Below are 16091 nucleotides of genomic sequence, written 5' to 3' on the forward strand. Positions count from 1 at the left end.
ACGCCAGCACCCAGCTTCCGGCCTGCCCCTCCTGTCCCTTCCTTGAGACACCCTGCCCCTCAGTCGTCTACTTCCAGCACCCTCCTTGCTAATGGCACCCCCACCCTGAGTTCCTGCTCCTCACTCTCTCCTTTGTGTCTCTGTCTGTCCCTCCGGCGCAGATCCCCGCCCCAATGGGGACCCTGCAGCAGCTGCGCTTGCCCACGAGGACTGCCCAGCCATCGACCAGCCCGCCATGTCCCCGGAAGACAAGAGCCCCATCACCCCTGGCAGCCGTGGCCGCTATAGCCGGGACCGAGCCTGCTTCCTCCTCACCGACTACGCTCCTTCCCCTGATGGCTCCATCCGGAAAGGTGAGGTGCCCTCCACTGGCCCCCTGGAGCCCTCCCTCTCTCTCTCTCTCTCTCTCCCTCCCTCAGGGGAGGGAGGGAGATGGGGGAGGAGGTGCTGGACTTCCCTTCCCCCATCCCCTGGCCCCAAATTCCCTTCCTCCCAGATCCCCCGCCCCCCAAGTTTCCTCACCACTGACCCTTCACCTGTCTTTATTCCATCTCCATTTCCCCCCACCCCACCCCGGACCCTCTGGCCTCTTCCCCCACCCCCAGCCACCGGTGCTCCCCCACTGCCCCCCCCAGACTGGCGTAAGCCAGGCCCCCCAAGCTTCTTGCCCGACCTCAACGCCAACGCCGCAGCCTGGATATCCCCCTAGCGGACGAACCCCTTCCCCCCGGGGTAAGTAGCCCCCACCCTTTGATCCCCACCTTCTTCCTGACTAACCCCTCTGAGAACATGCATCCCCCACTGACCGAGACTCCTGTCCCCTCACTGTGAACAGCTCCATCCAATTAACCAGCAGCCACGACACTGACCCCACACCCACCCGCCCAGGACTTGCCCTGCCCCTCACTAACCCCCCAGAACTAACCCGACCCTCCCCACCGTGTGCCTGACCTCCCTCCCCTGCCCTCACGACTGACCCCCATCCTCACCCCCATTCACATCTCTCTCCCTGCCTCCCCCCCCGGGTTTTTCATTCAATTGAGAAAATGGGGTACACACCCAGGACACTTTGGGGTGCAAGATGGGATGGGGAAGACTCAGCCGCTCGTCCAGTCGCTTGTGAATTGGCCAGCGCTTACCAAGGACCTGTGTGTCACCTGCGTGTCACCTGCGTGGTTCTAGGCACAGGGAATCAACAGGGAAGAACCCCCCCCCCCCACCACCACACGGCCCAAGGAGCTCCCAGTTTGCTGGGAGAGTCAGACACTGACCTAGAAAGCCACTATTTGGGGTGATATATGCGCAAGGGGAGGTACCACAGGGACACGCAGTAAGAGGAACTCGCACGCTCCCCAGGACAGGATGAAAGTAACGGGGAAGGCTTCCCGAAGGAACTGAGGTCTGGAGGTGTCCTGACCTCAAGTGCAGAAGTGATCCCAAGGGACATAGTGACCACAGGGACTGGGCCAAACAGAGCGGAGGAGACTGGGGACTGGCAGGTAGACGTGAGGTACGAAAGCAGGCCTGGGCTGAACCTTGTTTAGGGACCTTGTTTAGGGACCGGGGGGGGGGGCGGGCAGGTCAGCGCCTGGGCTGTGTGGGGCATGGACAGGAGACTGGAGGTCAGGAGGCCCGGGGAGCAGGCTGGGATGAGGGTCCGAGGGGATGCAGAGGAAGGGACAAGGCAGAGGGAGTTAGGGATCAGGGCCAGACCGGGAGGGACAGCGCTGGGAACTGGCACTGGCGAGACAGAGAGTAGCTGAGTAATTCAACAAACATAACCAAGCACTTCTCACACGCCAGGAATTTAACAGGATTCCGTAATCTTCACTGCACCCCTAGCTAACACACAGCTCGCTTCCTTCCTCCCTCCCTTCCTCCCTTCGGCAACTAATCACTGAGGGCACAGTTCCAGGCACTGAAACTTTGGCGATTCACAAAGCATGACTCTGCCATCACAGTTGACACTCTGGAGCACGGATTGGCACGCTAGAGCCCCTGGGCCAAACCTGCCAGCAGGCTGTTTTGTAAATAAAGCTCTACTGGAGCACAGCCACTGTCGTGCTACAACAGTAGAGTGGAATAGTTGTCACGGAGAGCGTGTGGCCCGCAGAGCTGAACATATGTAGCGATCGGCCCTTTACAGGAAAAGCTTGCCACCCCCTGATCAGAGGAAGCAGAAAAGCAACCCGACAAATGGACAAAAGGATATGATGATTACTCTGGCCACTTCAGATAAGGGGGTCTGCAAAGGCCTTTTTGAGGTGACGTGAACCCTGAAAGGTAAAAAGGGCCAGCCGGCGGAACAGCAGGTGCAAGGGTCCTGCGGTCCTGAGGTGGGATGAGCTTGATTTGTTAAAGGTGTAGCAAGGAGGGAGGTGTGGCTGGAACTGAGCAGCTCAGGCAAGAGGGGTGCCAGACAGAGCCTGGGGCGGGGGTGGGGGGAAGGATCATGAGAGGTTTTTGCGGCCATGGCTAGAGGCTGGATTTGACCTTAAAGGTGACAGGGCGCTGCCCCCGAAGGAATTTGATCTATCACTTATTCCTTCAACAAACTTCTGTGGAATCTTCTTTAGAAATACACAGACACATCCTTAAAGAATCGAATCGCTACCTGCAGCTTAGGGAGGTGCTGTAGCGGGACGTGGGGCCTCCAGGGACAGCCTTGGTTCACGGAAGTTCGGGGGGTGGGGCATGAGCAGACAGGAATGAGACCCCAGGCCTCTGGGCTCCGAGTCCAGAAGGGACAGTGGCCCTTCTCGTTCCACCCCCTAACTCCCCAATTCACCCTCCATTTTCATCTCATTATCCCCCCCCTTTCCCTGCTCCCACCTCACCCACCCCTCCCCCTGCTTGCGCCCAGGCCCTTTCCACCCTGTTTCCCACCACGAGGTCTGGATGGGCCCCCACGGAATTGAGGGAGGGGGGAGGATTTGGAAATGGGAGGGAGGGAGGGAGGGAGGGAGGTGTGGGGGCTGGGTGGGTTGGGGGAGGGGTCTCTGCTTCTCTTGCCTCTGATGCCAAAATCCATTCATTGAACTCAAATGATGGCCGGAGCTGATGGGGCTGACTGAACTCTCTGCCCCAACGACCTGGATCCCTCCCCACTCCTGCATTTCCAAGCTCCTTCCTCTCTCTCCATCCTTCCTGGGTGACCCACCGTCCCCTGTTGTCCCCCTCTTTTTCTCCCAGGACCCCCCCCATCCCCTACCTGTCCCATGACCCTACCCTTGTCCATCTTCCCGAATCACCTGAGCCCAACACCCAACACCTGTTTCCCCTTCCTCCCCAGCCCTCCCCCTCTTCCTTCTGTCATCTTCCCTCCCCCCCCACCCCTCCCCCCAGTCACCCCGGAAGCTCCTTCCATATTTGATGTCTTTGGCCGCCCCCATTTCACTGCTCCCCTCCCCCGGAAAACACCAGAGAGGAGGAAGAGATTCCGGCGTTTCTCCGTCCCCCCAACAGTGAGGCTGTGTTGGGGGGTTCCGCCTGACCACCCTCCCCCCGCCGTGACTCTGTGTATTTCTGTCCCCAGCTCTTGTCACCGCCTGAGACCTCGCGAGACCCTCGGTCCCCCCCTGCCCCTTCCCCCCAGGTTAGCAATTGGGAATGGCTGGGAGGGGGTGTTCCCAAGATACTGGGCTTCCAACCCCTGCCCCCCAGGCCCTCTGTCCTCTGGTCAAGACCCCCTCCCCCAGACAGACCTCTTGGCACTGACTGGGAACGCACTAGAACTTCCCCCAGACACCGGCAGTACTCTGAGATCCTCCCGAGCTTTCCAGAAACCACACACACACACACACACACACACACACACACACACTCTCTCCCCGGTCTTAGACCCTTTTGGCTCTCAGGCCTCTGTTAGACCTTCCCATCAGAAGGTTCCACGACCCTTTAAAGATACCTCATCACAACCTTCAGGTGAGCCTTGCCTCTCTCAGGTCCGCCCCCCCACGGGGGGGGGCACTGCCAGTTCACGCTCCTTTCTGCCTCTCACAGCCCCACCCACCTGCCTTTCCTCCTTTCTCCACCGCTAGGTCAGCCCCCACCGGAGCCCTCCCGAGCCCTCCCACCGGCTGCTCCCCCCACATGCATTCCACCGAGCTCCCTCCCCATGCCCGTGCTGCCCACCATCCGCCTTGCTGCCCCCCCCAACCCTTTTGCCTCAGATAAGGGGGCCAACGGGGGTAGGGAGAGGGGAGGTGGGAGGGGCGGGCTGCGGTGGGGATGGGGTGGGGGAGGCTCGGTGGGCACCACCCTGCCTCCTAACCCTGAGTCTCTCCCCCCTCCCCATGTCTGAACCTTTCTCCTTGATTCCGACTGACTGTCCGATTTGTTCACTTTTCTCTCTCCATCTCCTTGGTCCGCCTCTGTCCATCTCTCTGCCTCTTGCCATCTGTTTTGTTATGTCTTGGTGTCTGACTGTCTGTCTCTTATCCCTTCTGTCTCCCTCGCCGTCTCTATCCCGGACTCTGTGCTTCCACCCTTTTTCTGTCTCCTTGCCTCTTCCCGTCCCTCTCTCTCTTTCTCCGGCTCCTATCCTTTCTGGCCGTTCCTCCCCCTGCTTCCCTGGCTCGGGGTCTGTCTGTTGGACCCTCCCCCTGCACCCCCACCTCCATGCTTCCTCCCCATGTTTCTGCCCCTCCCCCCCCCCCCCCCCCCAGGTTACGAGAAATCCCGCAGCCTGAGCAGCATCGCGGGCCTGAGCGGGGTGTCCCTGCGCCTCGCGCCCCTTGCCACTCCCCCTGGCTCTCCCAGGGCCGCCCGCCGCGCTCCCCCAACCCTGCCCTCCATCCTCTAACGCTCCCCTCCCCCCCGTGGGGGGACTGGGGGTGACAGGGAAGAAGGTCAAAGGAGCTGGGGGTGGGGGGTGGGGGAAAGGGTTTTTTTAAAAAATCAAAAAGTCATTAATAATATGCAACCGAGACGACGACGCCAGCAGACACCCCCGGACCCTTCACCCCCACCTGGGCCCCCAGGATGGAGGGGGAGGAGCCAAACTCCAGCCCCCACCCACCTCTCCCCCCTCCTCTCCCCCCAATAAAGCCTTCTCAGGTCTCCATGAGCCATAGGACATCCCGCTCCCATAAAAACTCCTGTAAATACGTCCAAATTATGCCAGTTACATTTTGGGGCGCCTCTCCGCTAGTCTGCATGCCTCCCTCAACCCGGATCCCTCCTCCCCCCTTCCAGCTCCACCTCAGCAATAAGCCGCCAGGGGCTGCATGCCACGCGATTGAGGGAAGGGGAAGTCTGGGAAGGGGGCGGGGCCTCAAGGGGGTCCGGCCGGCTTTGCAGCCGCGGGAGGGTCTCCTAGCCTCCTACCGTTCGCCCCAGGGGGACAGCCCATCACATTGATGTAAAGAGTAATACAGTAGCAACAATGTGAGGGAAGGAGGAACAGCCACCCAGGCCCCCGAACGAGCTGAGCTCAGAGGGCGAAAGCAGAGACCTGGGGAGTGGCCTGTGGACAGCTTCTCCCTCAGCCTTTAGGAAGATCCCTCTGGTGAACGGGACCCTTTCATCCCTCTCCATCCCCGCCACGGGGTCTGCTCGCCTCTATTCTTGCTGCATGGACCCAGACCTCCCATCTCGGAATTTCTGGGATGATCTGGCCCTAGCACACAAAATTCCCCAACGCCCCCTCCAGGTTACCAGGACACGAGACCTGCACCCACAGTTCCCGAGACCCACTCTGGCACCCCGCATCCCCTAAATCCCCACCGGGCCCTGGGACTTAACTTCTGCGTGCAGATGCTGTCCCCCGCCCCACCCCACCCCACCCCACCCAATCCCTGGACCGCATCCCAACAGCTCAAACCTCCAAGACTTGACCCAGCCCTTCAGCTCACTTTCAGCCTTTGGGATGCTCCAGATCCTTCCCACACTTGGGCATTTCTTGGACACCCCCAGATCCTCAGGCCTTCCCCCCCACCCCTAGATAATCCCCAAATCTCTAACATCTGACATCCACCTCAGGTTCTCCTGATACTAGAATTCCCAAGATAGGCTCAACCTGTCTGCAATTCCAGGGAACCAGACCTCCCCCACCCCCAACCTTGGGCATCCCCTTTCGTATGCCTCGCCCTGCCTCTTCCAAGAGCCCCTTTCCTTAAATGGTGCCCAAAAGGGACCCTCTTCATGGACATCAGTGTTTCCCAGAGAGTTGCATTTGTACCCCTGGTGATGTGCTAAGGTTTTAGGCAGTGTAAGGACGCTTAATCTAAGAAGTTTTGTCTTTCCTGGCATGTTGCTCACAAGCCGGTAAGTCCAGATACTGCTGCTTGGCCCAGACACTGTTTATTCAAGGTAGAGTGTTTCCACTTAAAGCAGAGGCTGTGCCCGCGCGAAGGGACACTGGAATGGCAGAAGCTCGGGAAACGACGACATACCTTACCGGGGCTGGGATCCCAGCCCACCCTTCCCCGGCATTCCGCGTCCTGCCACGCTCGCGGGTGGAAAATCATTTCTCATACCCCATCCTGGCTCAAGGATGCGCTACCTCCCCCAAGCCCAGAGACCACACCGGTCCCAGAATCCTTAGAGGGGACCCCTCCCCTTTTGGAGCTGGAGGCCCACGGAACTAGCAACCTCCTTCCCTCTGCTCCCACGGCCTCAGGAACCCCCCCCCCAACACCCATCCGAGGGTTGGGGGGTGTCACTGAGCGCGATTCTTGATGCAACGATTCCTATGCAAGGGGCATTTTGAGTCCCCCATCCTTCCCTCGGACCCTAAACCCTGGCGAATCAGGGGTGAGGGGTGGGGCAGGTTCTGGTGGGAGCGGGGTGGGGCGAGGCAAAGGGCTAGGGGCTCCAGACACCAGGGTATGGGGGTGGGGACTGATTATATTGCCAAAGGGTTTAACTTCTTTAAAAAAAACAAAAACGAAAAAAAAAAAAAAAAAAAACAGACCCCAGACTCCCCTGACCCTCACGGAAGCCGAACGGTGCGGGGAAAGGGGGTGAGGATCTTTTCCAAAGGGTACAGCCCTCTTCCCAACGTCTCCCCCTGCTCGCCAGTCTGCCACACGTACCCAGCTTTTTAGTTCAGCTTTTAAAAATAATCACAATCATAAACCTTTACAAAACGTGATTCACGTCCTTCACCCCAACCCCCATCCCCCAAGTCAAACAAACAGTGTGGGATTTGGGGAGGAAGAGAGAGCCAAAGGGACAACTTCTAAGTCCCGCTCCCCTTTTCTCCCCGGCCGCCAGGGTGCCTGCAACTACACGCATGCGCTGCATGACGCGCTCCCCACACGCATGTCGCGCCCCTCCAGCGCTCCGGGAACGCACGGACACGGGGCGAGGGGCGGGGCGATTGGGGAGGAACGGACGGCGGGGGTCTTCCTGAGTTCAGCGGCTCCTCCTCCCCATCACACACACAGCAATAAGAGTCTCTCACTCCAACGTGGGCGGGGCGGGCCTGGCCTGTCGAGGCGGGAGGTGGGAGGAGTGGCCAGGGGGCGCTCTCAGGGATGGGGGCGGGTGTCCGGAGTCAGTGTGGGGAGGGGAGGTCTGCAAATCGTCCAACTCTGGTGCTAATGGCGGGTCTTCTCAGCCCACCCCCAGGGCAGGGAGGGAGGGGTCGGCGTGGCCCCTCCCCCAAGTCTCCCCCACGCCCACCCTGGGTGCATGAACCGCCCAATGCAGAAGCTGCCGCATGTCACCTGCCCTCCCCAAAGAAAAAGTGTCATGCCCCCTTCCCGCCCGCCTTCTCACTTCCCACCGAAATAAAAGTTTCCTTTTCATTTAAAAGTTGCATCCTGTTTCCTGGGAAGGTTTCCAGATCTGGGCCAGGGTGGGGGCCTCAAGAGCAGGGGTCATATGAAAGTAACAAGGGTGTGCACTTTGGGGGGGCCGGCTATCCCCTTGATTCCCGGCTCTCACCTTGTGACTTGGGGGGGGGGGCGGAGGGTAGTGCCTGCCTTTTCCCTGACGGTAAAATAGGATCCACACCCCTAACTGGAAACTGTGAACGGCACCTGGTTTTAGATGAGCTCCTAGGTGAGGGTAGCAAGACCCTAGGAGAGGAGTGGAGCTGGGTCTCCAATAAGAGGTTAGGGGCTGAGGGCCACATGCCCCATATTGCCTACTCTGAAGCCAGACTGTGGGTTCAAGTTCTCAGTAGCTGTGTGTTCCTGGGCAGTCTCTCAACCTCTCTGGGCTGTTTCCACCACCCTAAAAGGGCAGGAGGGGGTGATCTGTTCATTCAGCAAATACACGAATCCCAACCCCATGCCAGGCACTGTTCTAGGCGCCGGAAAGCAAAGGAATCATTCCTACCTCTAGGGGTTGTGCTCTAGGTGGAGGCGAGCTCCCCTGTTTAGCACAGCTACGCAAATGACCGCTACTCCACAGATGGCTCCACGGTCACTCTGTCACTGCTTTGCAAAGACTTGAGGGTCAGCCAGAGCGCAGCATCCCTTCTGCCAGCTACTCACTGGGAGGCTTGAAGCAAGGCACGTCACGGCTCAGCCTCCGTTTCCCCATCTGTCTAATGGAGGCAATACGCGGAAAGGGGGCTGAAACGAGTTACTTCACATGAAACGCCGGTACACAGGAGGCTCCCAACACTGTCAGCTGTGAGAACCAGCTGACAGCCCCACCTGCTGGTTCTGGACGGCTGTCCCAGCAGCGGAAGAAGCCTGTGACTTCCCCCGCCCCATCAGAGATCCCCCGGAAGGAACACACAGCGCCAAGGGGGTCCAGTTGGGGTGGGAGTTTATTTCTGCCAGAGCCTGGAGGCTGGGAGGATATGGGGCCTCCTCCAGCCCCCACAGGAAACTCCAAACCTAATTGTGATCACACAAGAGCAACCAGAAAGGGGGGGGGCGGAACACATGGGGGAGGAGAGGGGGTGATGGGGGGGTTCCCTTCTCCCGCCCCTCTGCAAGGGTCAAAGGTTGGTGGAGACCTGGGGCTCCGGCTGCTGTCGCTCAGAAGTTCCGGGGTCAGTGGAGAGTGGAGAGGAGGAGGGGAAGAGGGGGGAGAGAGGGGGAGGGGAATGGGAACCCTGGCTTCCGAGGACAGGGGAGCCATGCTCCCTCGCTTATAAAGATCATTAACAACTTAAGGAGGGAGGGGAGCCCTATGGGGCCACAGCTTGCTAACTCCTCCTGGATTTCCTTCCAAGCGAAAGCCCTCCTCCACGTTGCCCTGCTCCCCTGCTCCCCTGTGTTTAGGGGTGCATGGGTCTCAACCCCTGCCCCCTCACATGGGGTTGGTAAGTGCTATAGTGCCAAAGGCTGGCACCATTTTCAAAGTGCAAGAAGCCAGAGGTTGGGTTCCCGGGACAGGCGCCCCGAGGGACCAGGGGCCAGGGAGGGATGGGCCAAAGCTGGGGGCAGGGCGGGGTCACTGGGGCTGGAGCGCCGCCGGGGGCTCGTCAGGCTCCGGGGGTGGCGGCCCAGACCCGGCCTCCTCCTCCTCCATCTCCTCCTCCAATGGCACGCCCTCCTCCAGTCGGAAGACCTGGCGCACCTTGCGGGTGGTGAGGGTGAGGGGGCCGCGTCTGCAGGGGGGGCGAGAGACCGAGAGACGGCGGTTAATTGAGGGGAGCAGGGGAAAAGTGAGCGGGAGCTACGGGAGAAAGAATACAATGGGGGGGGGAGGGGCAGAGAGAGAGATGGGGGCGGGGCTTATGGAGTGACGGTGCGCAGGTGCAGGTGACCCTACCGGAGCCGGTTCCTCAGCGCGTTCAACTCGCGGTTCATGGCCTCCGAGGACTCTGTGACATCTTCCAGCTCGTGCTGCAGCCGCCGGCGGACCGCCTGCGCCCGGGACGCCTCCTCCTCGGCTTCCTCCAGCTGTCGCTTTAGCTGTTTCACCCGAAGGTTGCCCTTCTCCACCTTGGTGGAAGCAGAGGTCCAGGTCAAGTCCGGGGGCGGGGGGTGTCGGCCTCACCCACTCCCTCGGCTCTGGGCCGCATCCCTCCTGCCCCACCCCACCCCCGACTCTGCCCTGCGCTTGCCTTCTGTTCATGCTTCGTTTTGTTTTAGATCCTCTTGCCAGCCTCTACCCCAACTTCAAATGTGAGACTGTCCCCCCATGTGGTCTCAGAGGGGTCTTTCTATGTCCAGAGCTGACCCTGTCCCTCCCCTGCTCAAAGCCCCCCTCCCCCCGCCCCCATGGCTCCCCAGTGGTGCTGGGACAAGGTCCCAGGCCCTCAGTCTGGCATTCCAGGCCCTGCAGGGTCTTCTTCTTATAAACCCATTGGTCAGATCATCTTCACTAAGACCCTCCCTAAACCCTGTCCAGGGGGAAGCCACATATGATCTGCCTCTCACCAATCCCTCTGGCCTCATTTCTTCTTCTTTTTTAAATGTTTATTTGTTTTTGAAAGAGAGGGCATGCAGGGAAGGGGCAGAGAGAGAGGGAGAGAGAGAGGATCTGAAGTTGGCTCCATCCTGACAGCAGAGAGCCCGATTTGGGGCTCAAACTCAGGAACAGTAAGATCATGACCTGAGCTGAAGTTGGACGCTTAACTGAACCACCCAGGTGCCCCGGCCTCATTTCTTATCACTCAATCTTCCTGCTCCATTCTTCTCTCTAGCCACACTGCTCCGCTCTTCACTCTAAACTCACCAAACTTATTTCCACACCCCAGGGCCCTTGTACCTGCTGTTCCCTCTGCCTGACTCTTCCTGTCCTCTCAGTTCTCAATTCATATGTCACCTCCTTAGAAGGGATTTCCTGCCCCACGCCACCACCCCCAATCTAGGGAATATTCCCTAAACCCCATGTCTCCTCTCTTCATTCACTTTTTTCTTCATAGCCCTTGTCACATCTGTAATTATCTTTCCTTGATTATAGGTTTGTGTCTTTATTTTCCTATGCTACAAATGTGAGCTCTGTGAGGGCAGGGACCTTCTCCTCTTTCACAGCCATATCTCCCATGCCAAGCACAGTAGTGGATACCCGATAATTGTGAAATGAATGGCAAATAAGACGCAGCTGAGCTTTTAAGGGCACAGCGACTCTATCTAGAGCCAGACAAATCTGGGATCTGGTCCAGGCTCTGTCTCTACTAATTGTATGACTTTGGTAGAAACTACGTCCCCTTTTAAAGTTTCCATTTTCTCACCTGTGCATTGGGGCTGGTGAGAGACTGTAAGCATGTATTAAAAAACAACAACAACAACAAAACAAAAACACGTGGCACAATACTTGGGGCACAGTCACTGCTCAATAAATAAGAACAGGGGCGCCTGGGTGGCTCAGTTGGTTGAGCGTCCGACTTTGGCTCAGGTCATGGTCTCGCAGTTCGCGAGTTCGAGCCCCGTGTCGGGCTCAGTGCTAACAAACAGCTCAGAGCCTGGAGCCTGCTTCGGATTCTGTATCGCGCTTTCTCTCTCTCTCTCTCTCTCTCCCCCTCCCCTGCTCATGCTCTGCCTCTCTCGGTCTCTCAAAAATAAATAAATGTTAAAAAAATTTTTTTTAATTAAGAACACAGACTGCCGCCAGACTGCTGGGGTTTGATCCCAGACTCCATCTCTTACTAGCTAAGTAATCTGAACAATTTACTTCCCTTTTCTGTGTCTCAGTTTTCTCACCAGAATGAGAGGGAAAATAGTAGTACCTAGGGTTCCAATAAGAACTAATTGTACCACGTGTTATGTCTGTAGCACAGTGCCCGTCACATAGAAAGCAGTCAATAGGGGAGCCTGGGTGGTTCAGTTGGTTAAGTATCTGACTTCAGCTCAGGTCATGATCTTGTGGTTCGTGAATTCAAGCCTCGCATCAGGCTCTGTGCTGACAGCTCAGAGCCTGGAGCCTGCTTCAGATTCTGTGTCTCCCTATCTCTCGCTGCTCGTCCCCAACTTGTGCTCTGTCTCTGTATCTCAAAAATGAATAAACATTAAAAAAAAAAAGACGAAGAACTCAATAAACATTACACGTTAGTTCAGCTCCAGCCTAGGCCTCTTGGTAGGGTTTAACTTCTTCCTTCTCCCTGGCTGTCTCAGCTCCCCACCAGGACCTTTCCTAGATTCCCACAATTTACAGAGGTGCCTCGGTGGTTCAGTTGGTTAAGAGTCTGGCTCTTGACTTTGGCTCGGGTCATGATCTCACGGTTCGTGAGTTCAAGCCCCGAGTCAGGCTCTGTGCTGACAGTGTAAGACCTGCTTGGGATTCTCATTCTCTCTCTCTCTCTCTCTCTCAAAATAAATAAACTTAAAAAAAAAATTCCACAATTTACAGATGGCAAAGTCACTGATTCCAGCTCTCTGCTGATGCACCAAGCCCCAGGATGGTGTCTGCTCTCAGTCCCAGTCTGGCACCTGCACGTTATTTCTTGTGATGGGAACTCACTGCCTCCACAGACAACACGTGCTATTTCTCTGTCAGTGGAAACCGCCCCTTCCCACTGCTCCCCAAAGACGTGAGCGGCTCACCTGGTCCCGGAGCTGGTCGGCCACCCTCCGCTCCTCCTCCACCTGGAGCACCACCTCTTTAAGCCGCTTCTCAGCCCTGCGCACCAGCTTGCCGGAGAGGATGCGCTCCCTGGAGAGAGGTGTGAAGGAGACAATCAGGAGAGGGGCTCCCGGGGGCTTCTGTCCCCTCGACCTTGTCCAGTGGCCGCGTCCTGTTTTTGGAGCGGCCTCTTCCCTCTCTCCCACCCCCAAGTGGCTCCCACGGTCTACGCGGGCCAGACATGGCTCCCAGGCTCCCGACTCCAGGGCATCTCGTCCTGAACTTGTACCAAGCTGCCGGGTGTTCCTGAAAGTGTCTCCATGCCTCTATCTATTCTCCATCCCCCACAGCGCCTCCCCCCAGCCTCCTCTCAGGGAACTGACCCACTGACCACCAGTCCCCGGGTCAGATCTGGGGCACTGTCCTCGCCCCTTCTCTCCTTGCCCCACGCCCAGCCTGTCAGTACCCAAACCCTGTCACACTGCCCCTCCAAACTCTGTCTCGTCCCTTCCTCTCTGTCCTCCAGCCCTCAGCTCAAGACTTGTGCTCGCCCACCTGGCCTAGCCTGTCCTTTCTCTCTCAACTCCCTTCTCCACCGTCCCTAGTGTCGATGGGACATTCTGGAAGCCCAGAGCTCCCCTCTCGGGCCCCTCTGGGCCTCTTCTCCCCTTCACACACACACACACACACACACACACACACACACACACACACACACACACACACGCTTTCCCTGGACAGGCTCATCTTCGTCCCAGGTTTCCACACCCATCAACAGCCTTTTGTCTGCTAAATGTGTCTCCTGGGCTCCAGCCCGGATCCACTCCCGGCCTCCCGGCCTCCCGGCCTCGGCCTCCCACCAGACCCTGCACGCCCTTCCCCGCTGGGCTCAGCGCCTTCTCCCAGTCCCGCTCCTCCTCCGGGTTCCCCTTGCTCCACCGAGATCTGCAGGCCAGACGCCGGAGCCATCCTCAACCCCCTCCCAAAGCCCGCCCCTTCCCTCTCCTGAACTCCCCCATCCCCATGGCCCCGGCGCATCTGCCCTTTCCTGCGTGGACCATCACCCCCAGGGTGAAGTCCGCGTGACGGGGCCCCTAGCGACGGGCAGCCCCAGATGTGCTGAGAGGCAGGCCCAGGGTGGGGGGAGCGGGAGGCTCCAGCGGTGGAAAGGGATGTGGGGGGGGGGGGCTCCAGCTACAGATCCCCCGCCACTCCTTGCTCCCGGGGTGACTTTGAGCAGGTCACCGACACCCTCTGAGCCTCAGTGTCTCCATGTATGTAATGGGGGCGGGGCTTCCCCAGAGACCCCAAACTACATCTCCCATGAGCCCCTGGATAAGAACAACTCCCATGAGCGTCTGGGGCCAGTTCCCACTGCCTGTCCTGAGACTTCTCACGTTCATCACGCTCCCCAGTGAACTCAACATGTTCCCCCAATTCTCCCCAGGCACCAGGACTCTACCCCAAACCCTATACTCTCCCCCTGACACCCACAACAGCAGATCGGTCCCCAGTTCCATTCCTCTGCCCCCCACTCACGCTGCTTCACCTCCTCGTGTCCATCCTCACGGCCCCGGCCCCAGCTCAGGCCTCATTTCCTTCCACCTGGACCATCACCCAGGCTCCACCCTGGCCTCTCAGCTCCCAGTCTCTCTCTAGTCGCTCCCAACTTGACCCCAGGGGGGACTTTCTACACCCAGCACTGGCCCTCCCTCTCTCTGGCTCACAGCCCCCAAGGCTCCCCATCTTCCCAGGACAGAGTTCCTCAGCCTGGCATTCAAGGCTCTTGCCTCTCCATCCCTCTCCTAAGTCACAGGCTTCTAGGACCAGTCACCCTCCTCCAGATGCCCTGGATGTCTCCTGTATGAGTCCCCAGGGCTGCTGCTCTGCCTGGGACAGAAATGGCCTCAATTGTCACCTCTTCCTGTATCCACACCCTTTGCAACAGAACTTTACAGCTTCTCTCGCCAAGAGATAGAATCTATTTCTCCACGCCCTTCAATCTGGGCCGGCCACGTGACTTGCCATGGTAACGGGATGCAACAGAAGTGACACTGGCCCAGTTCCGAGTCTAGGCCCCAAGAAGGCATTAACACTTTCCCTCACTCTTGGAACCTTGTCTCTGCCATGTGAACGATCCTGGGCCAACCTGGAGCAGAGACGGGTCGGCCTCGCTGTCCCAGGCAAGGCCTTGGGCATAGGAGAGCTCATCCAAGACCAGCAAATCCATCTAGCTGACTTGGCTAAAGACGCATGAATGAAACCCCGGCACTCAGATCAGCAGAACCTATCAGCCAGCCAAAGGCTCATGAGAAATAATAAATGGTAGCTGTTTGAAACCAGTAAAGCTTAGGCTTCTTTGTTATGCAGCTAGAGCTGACTGCTACATTACTGCTTAACTCCTATTCTTTTGTTTTTAACAATATATTTTATTGGTTTTTTTAAACGTCTGTTTATTTTTGAGAGAGAGAGAGGATGACCGGGGAAGGGGCAGAGAGAGAGGGAAACAGAGGATGCAAAGCAGGCCCTGCGCTGACAGCAGTGAGCCCGGGGCTCAAACCCATGAACTGTGCGATCGTGACCTGAGCTGAAGTCGGACGCTCAACTGACTGAGCCGCCCGGGCCCCACTTAAATCCATTCTTAGTCGCAGTGCAGTTACTTACAGCCCAAAGCATCCTAAGTGAGATGGGAAATCAGCAAGCATAAATAATATGATGCCTTTTGGATGTTTCTAAGCCAGGTGCTTATAACGCAGCTCTCCTCTGTCTCACGACCAGAGTGCGGGGAATCACCCTCCAGCCGTGCCCTCCCCTCCCACCTACCTGCTCTCCTGCTCCAGCTGCTCCTCAGCCTGGGACAGTTTAGACTCGAGGGCGGCAATGATCATCTTCTGGCGGGCCCGGGCCCCGGCGTCCTCCTCACCCAGGCGCCCCCGGAGCTCTTGGATCTGTCGCTCCAGCTGCTGCCGCCCGCTCTCCGCCTTGGCTGAGAAACTGCGCTCGGCTGACAACTCTGTAGTCAGCGAGTCCACCTGTAGTAGAGGCAAAAGCAGAACTATCGTGGTGGCGTCTTGGAAGAAGGTGGTAGGTAAATTCAGGCACCGCCCAGTTAAATGAGTCGACAACTGGTAAGTGCACAGCACAGAGCCTGGTACATACTAAATACACAAGAGATGTCAGCACGTCTTTTTCCTGATTGGCGGATCGGCCAACAGCAGCGCCAGCCCCCGGTTTTAACGTTTTGGGTAGTTTTTTTTTGCTATTTTAATACGTCCACAAGACTATCACAAACTTGTTTCAATGCTATGAACTCTACCTCTGATTGTGAAAGAGTCTATTGCAAGGGTTATCACACTTTTGTTTGCACCAGGATCATCTGGGGAGCTTGTAAAAAAAAAAAAAAAAAAGATGCAGACTTCAGGGTCCCACCCTCCAAAAACTCCGCTTGAGCAGATCAGGAGTGGGGTCCATGAATCTGCATTTTTCACAAACACCTCGGGCGGTTCTGATGTGGGTGATGTTCTGGGGTCATTTTAAGAAACACCAGCTGAACAAATGGTAGCTACTACATTGAGAATTTGTAAACGCGCCCCTAATAATAGTTTCCGTTTATTTACTCAGCTCGTATTCCGAGTGAGGTCCTGCACCGGGGAGAAGGAAATGAGTCAGATCCA

At 57.7% G+C, this 16091-nt stretch overlaps 2 protein-coding genes across 4 annotated transcripts in view; one reads left to right on the top strand and one right to left on the bottom strand.

Moving 5' to 3' along the window:
• The window catches only part of KCNC3 (potassium voltage-gated channel subfamily C member 3), a 17297-nt gene extending 9536 nt beyond the window's left edge, over positions 1-7761 (top strand). The window contains 4 exon segments of the mRNA XM_047077570.1: positions 162-353; positions 606-625; positions 627-732; positions 3536-7761. Coding sequence (XP_046933526.1) covers positions 162-353; positions 606-625; positions 627-732; positions 3536-3552 — 335 coding nt within the window. The 3' untranslated portion in view covers positions 3553-7761.
• A 1327-nt stretch (positions 7762-9088) lies between these two features.
• The window catches only part of MYH14 (myosin heavy chain 14), an 86776-nt gene continuing 79773 nt past the window's right edge, over positions 9089-16091 (bottom strand). For all 3 annotated transcript variants that reach the window (XM_047077569.1, XM_047077568.1, XM_047077567.1), the window contains 4 exons: positions 15241-15449; positions 12399-12507; positions 9682-9854; positions 9089-9517 (listed from right to left, as the gene is read on the bottom strand). In XM_047077569.1, the coding sequence (XP_046933525.1) occupies positions 9361-9517; positions 9682-9854; positions 12399-12507; positions 15241-15449 (648 nt within the window). In that variant the 3' untranslated portion in view covers positions 9089-9360. The remainder of the gene's footprint in view (positions 9518-9681; positions 9855-12398; positions 12508-15240; positions 15450-16091) is intronic.

This window comes from Lynx rufus, unplaced genomic scaffold (assembly GCF_022079265.1).
Source record: "Lynx rufus isolate CCGP_SWC_20201006 ecotype Redwood Valley unplaced genomic scaffold, mLynRuf1.p SCAF_16, whole genome shotgun sequence".
Classification (NCBI taxonomy): domain Eukaryota; kingdom Metazoa; phylum Chordata; class Mammalia; order Carnivora; family Felidae; genus Lynx; species Lynx rufus.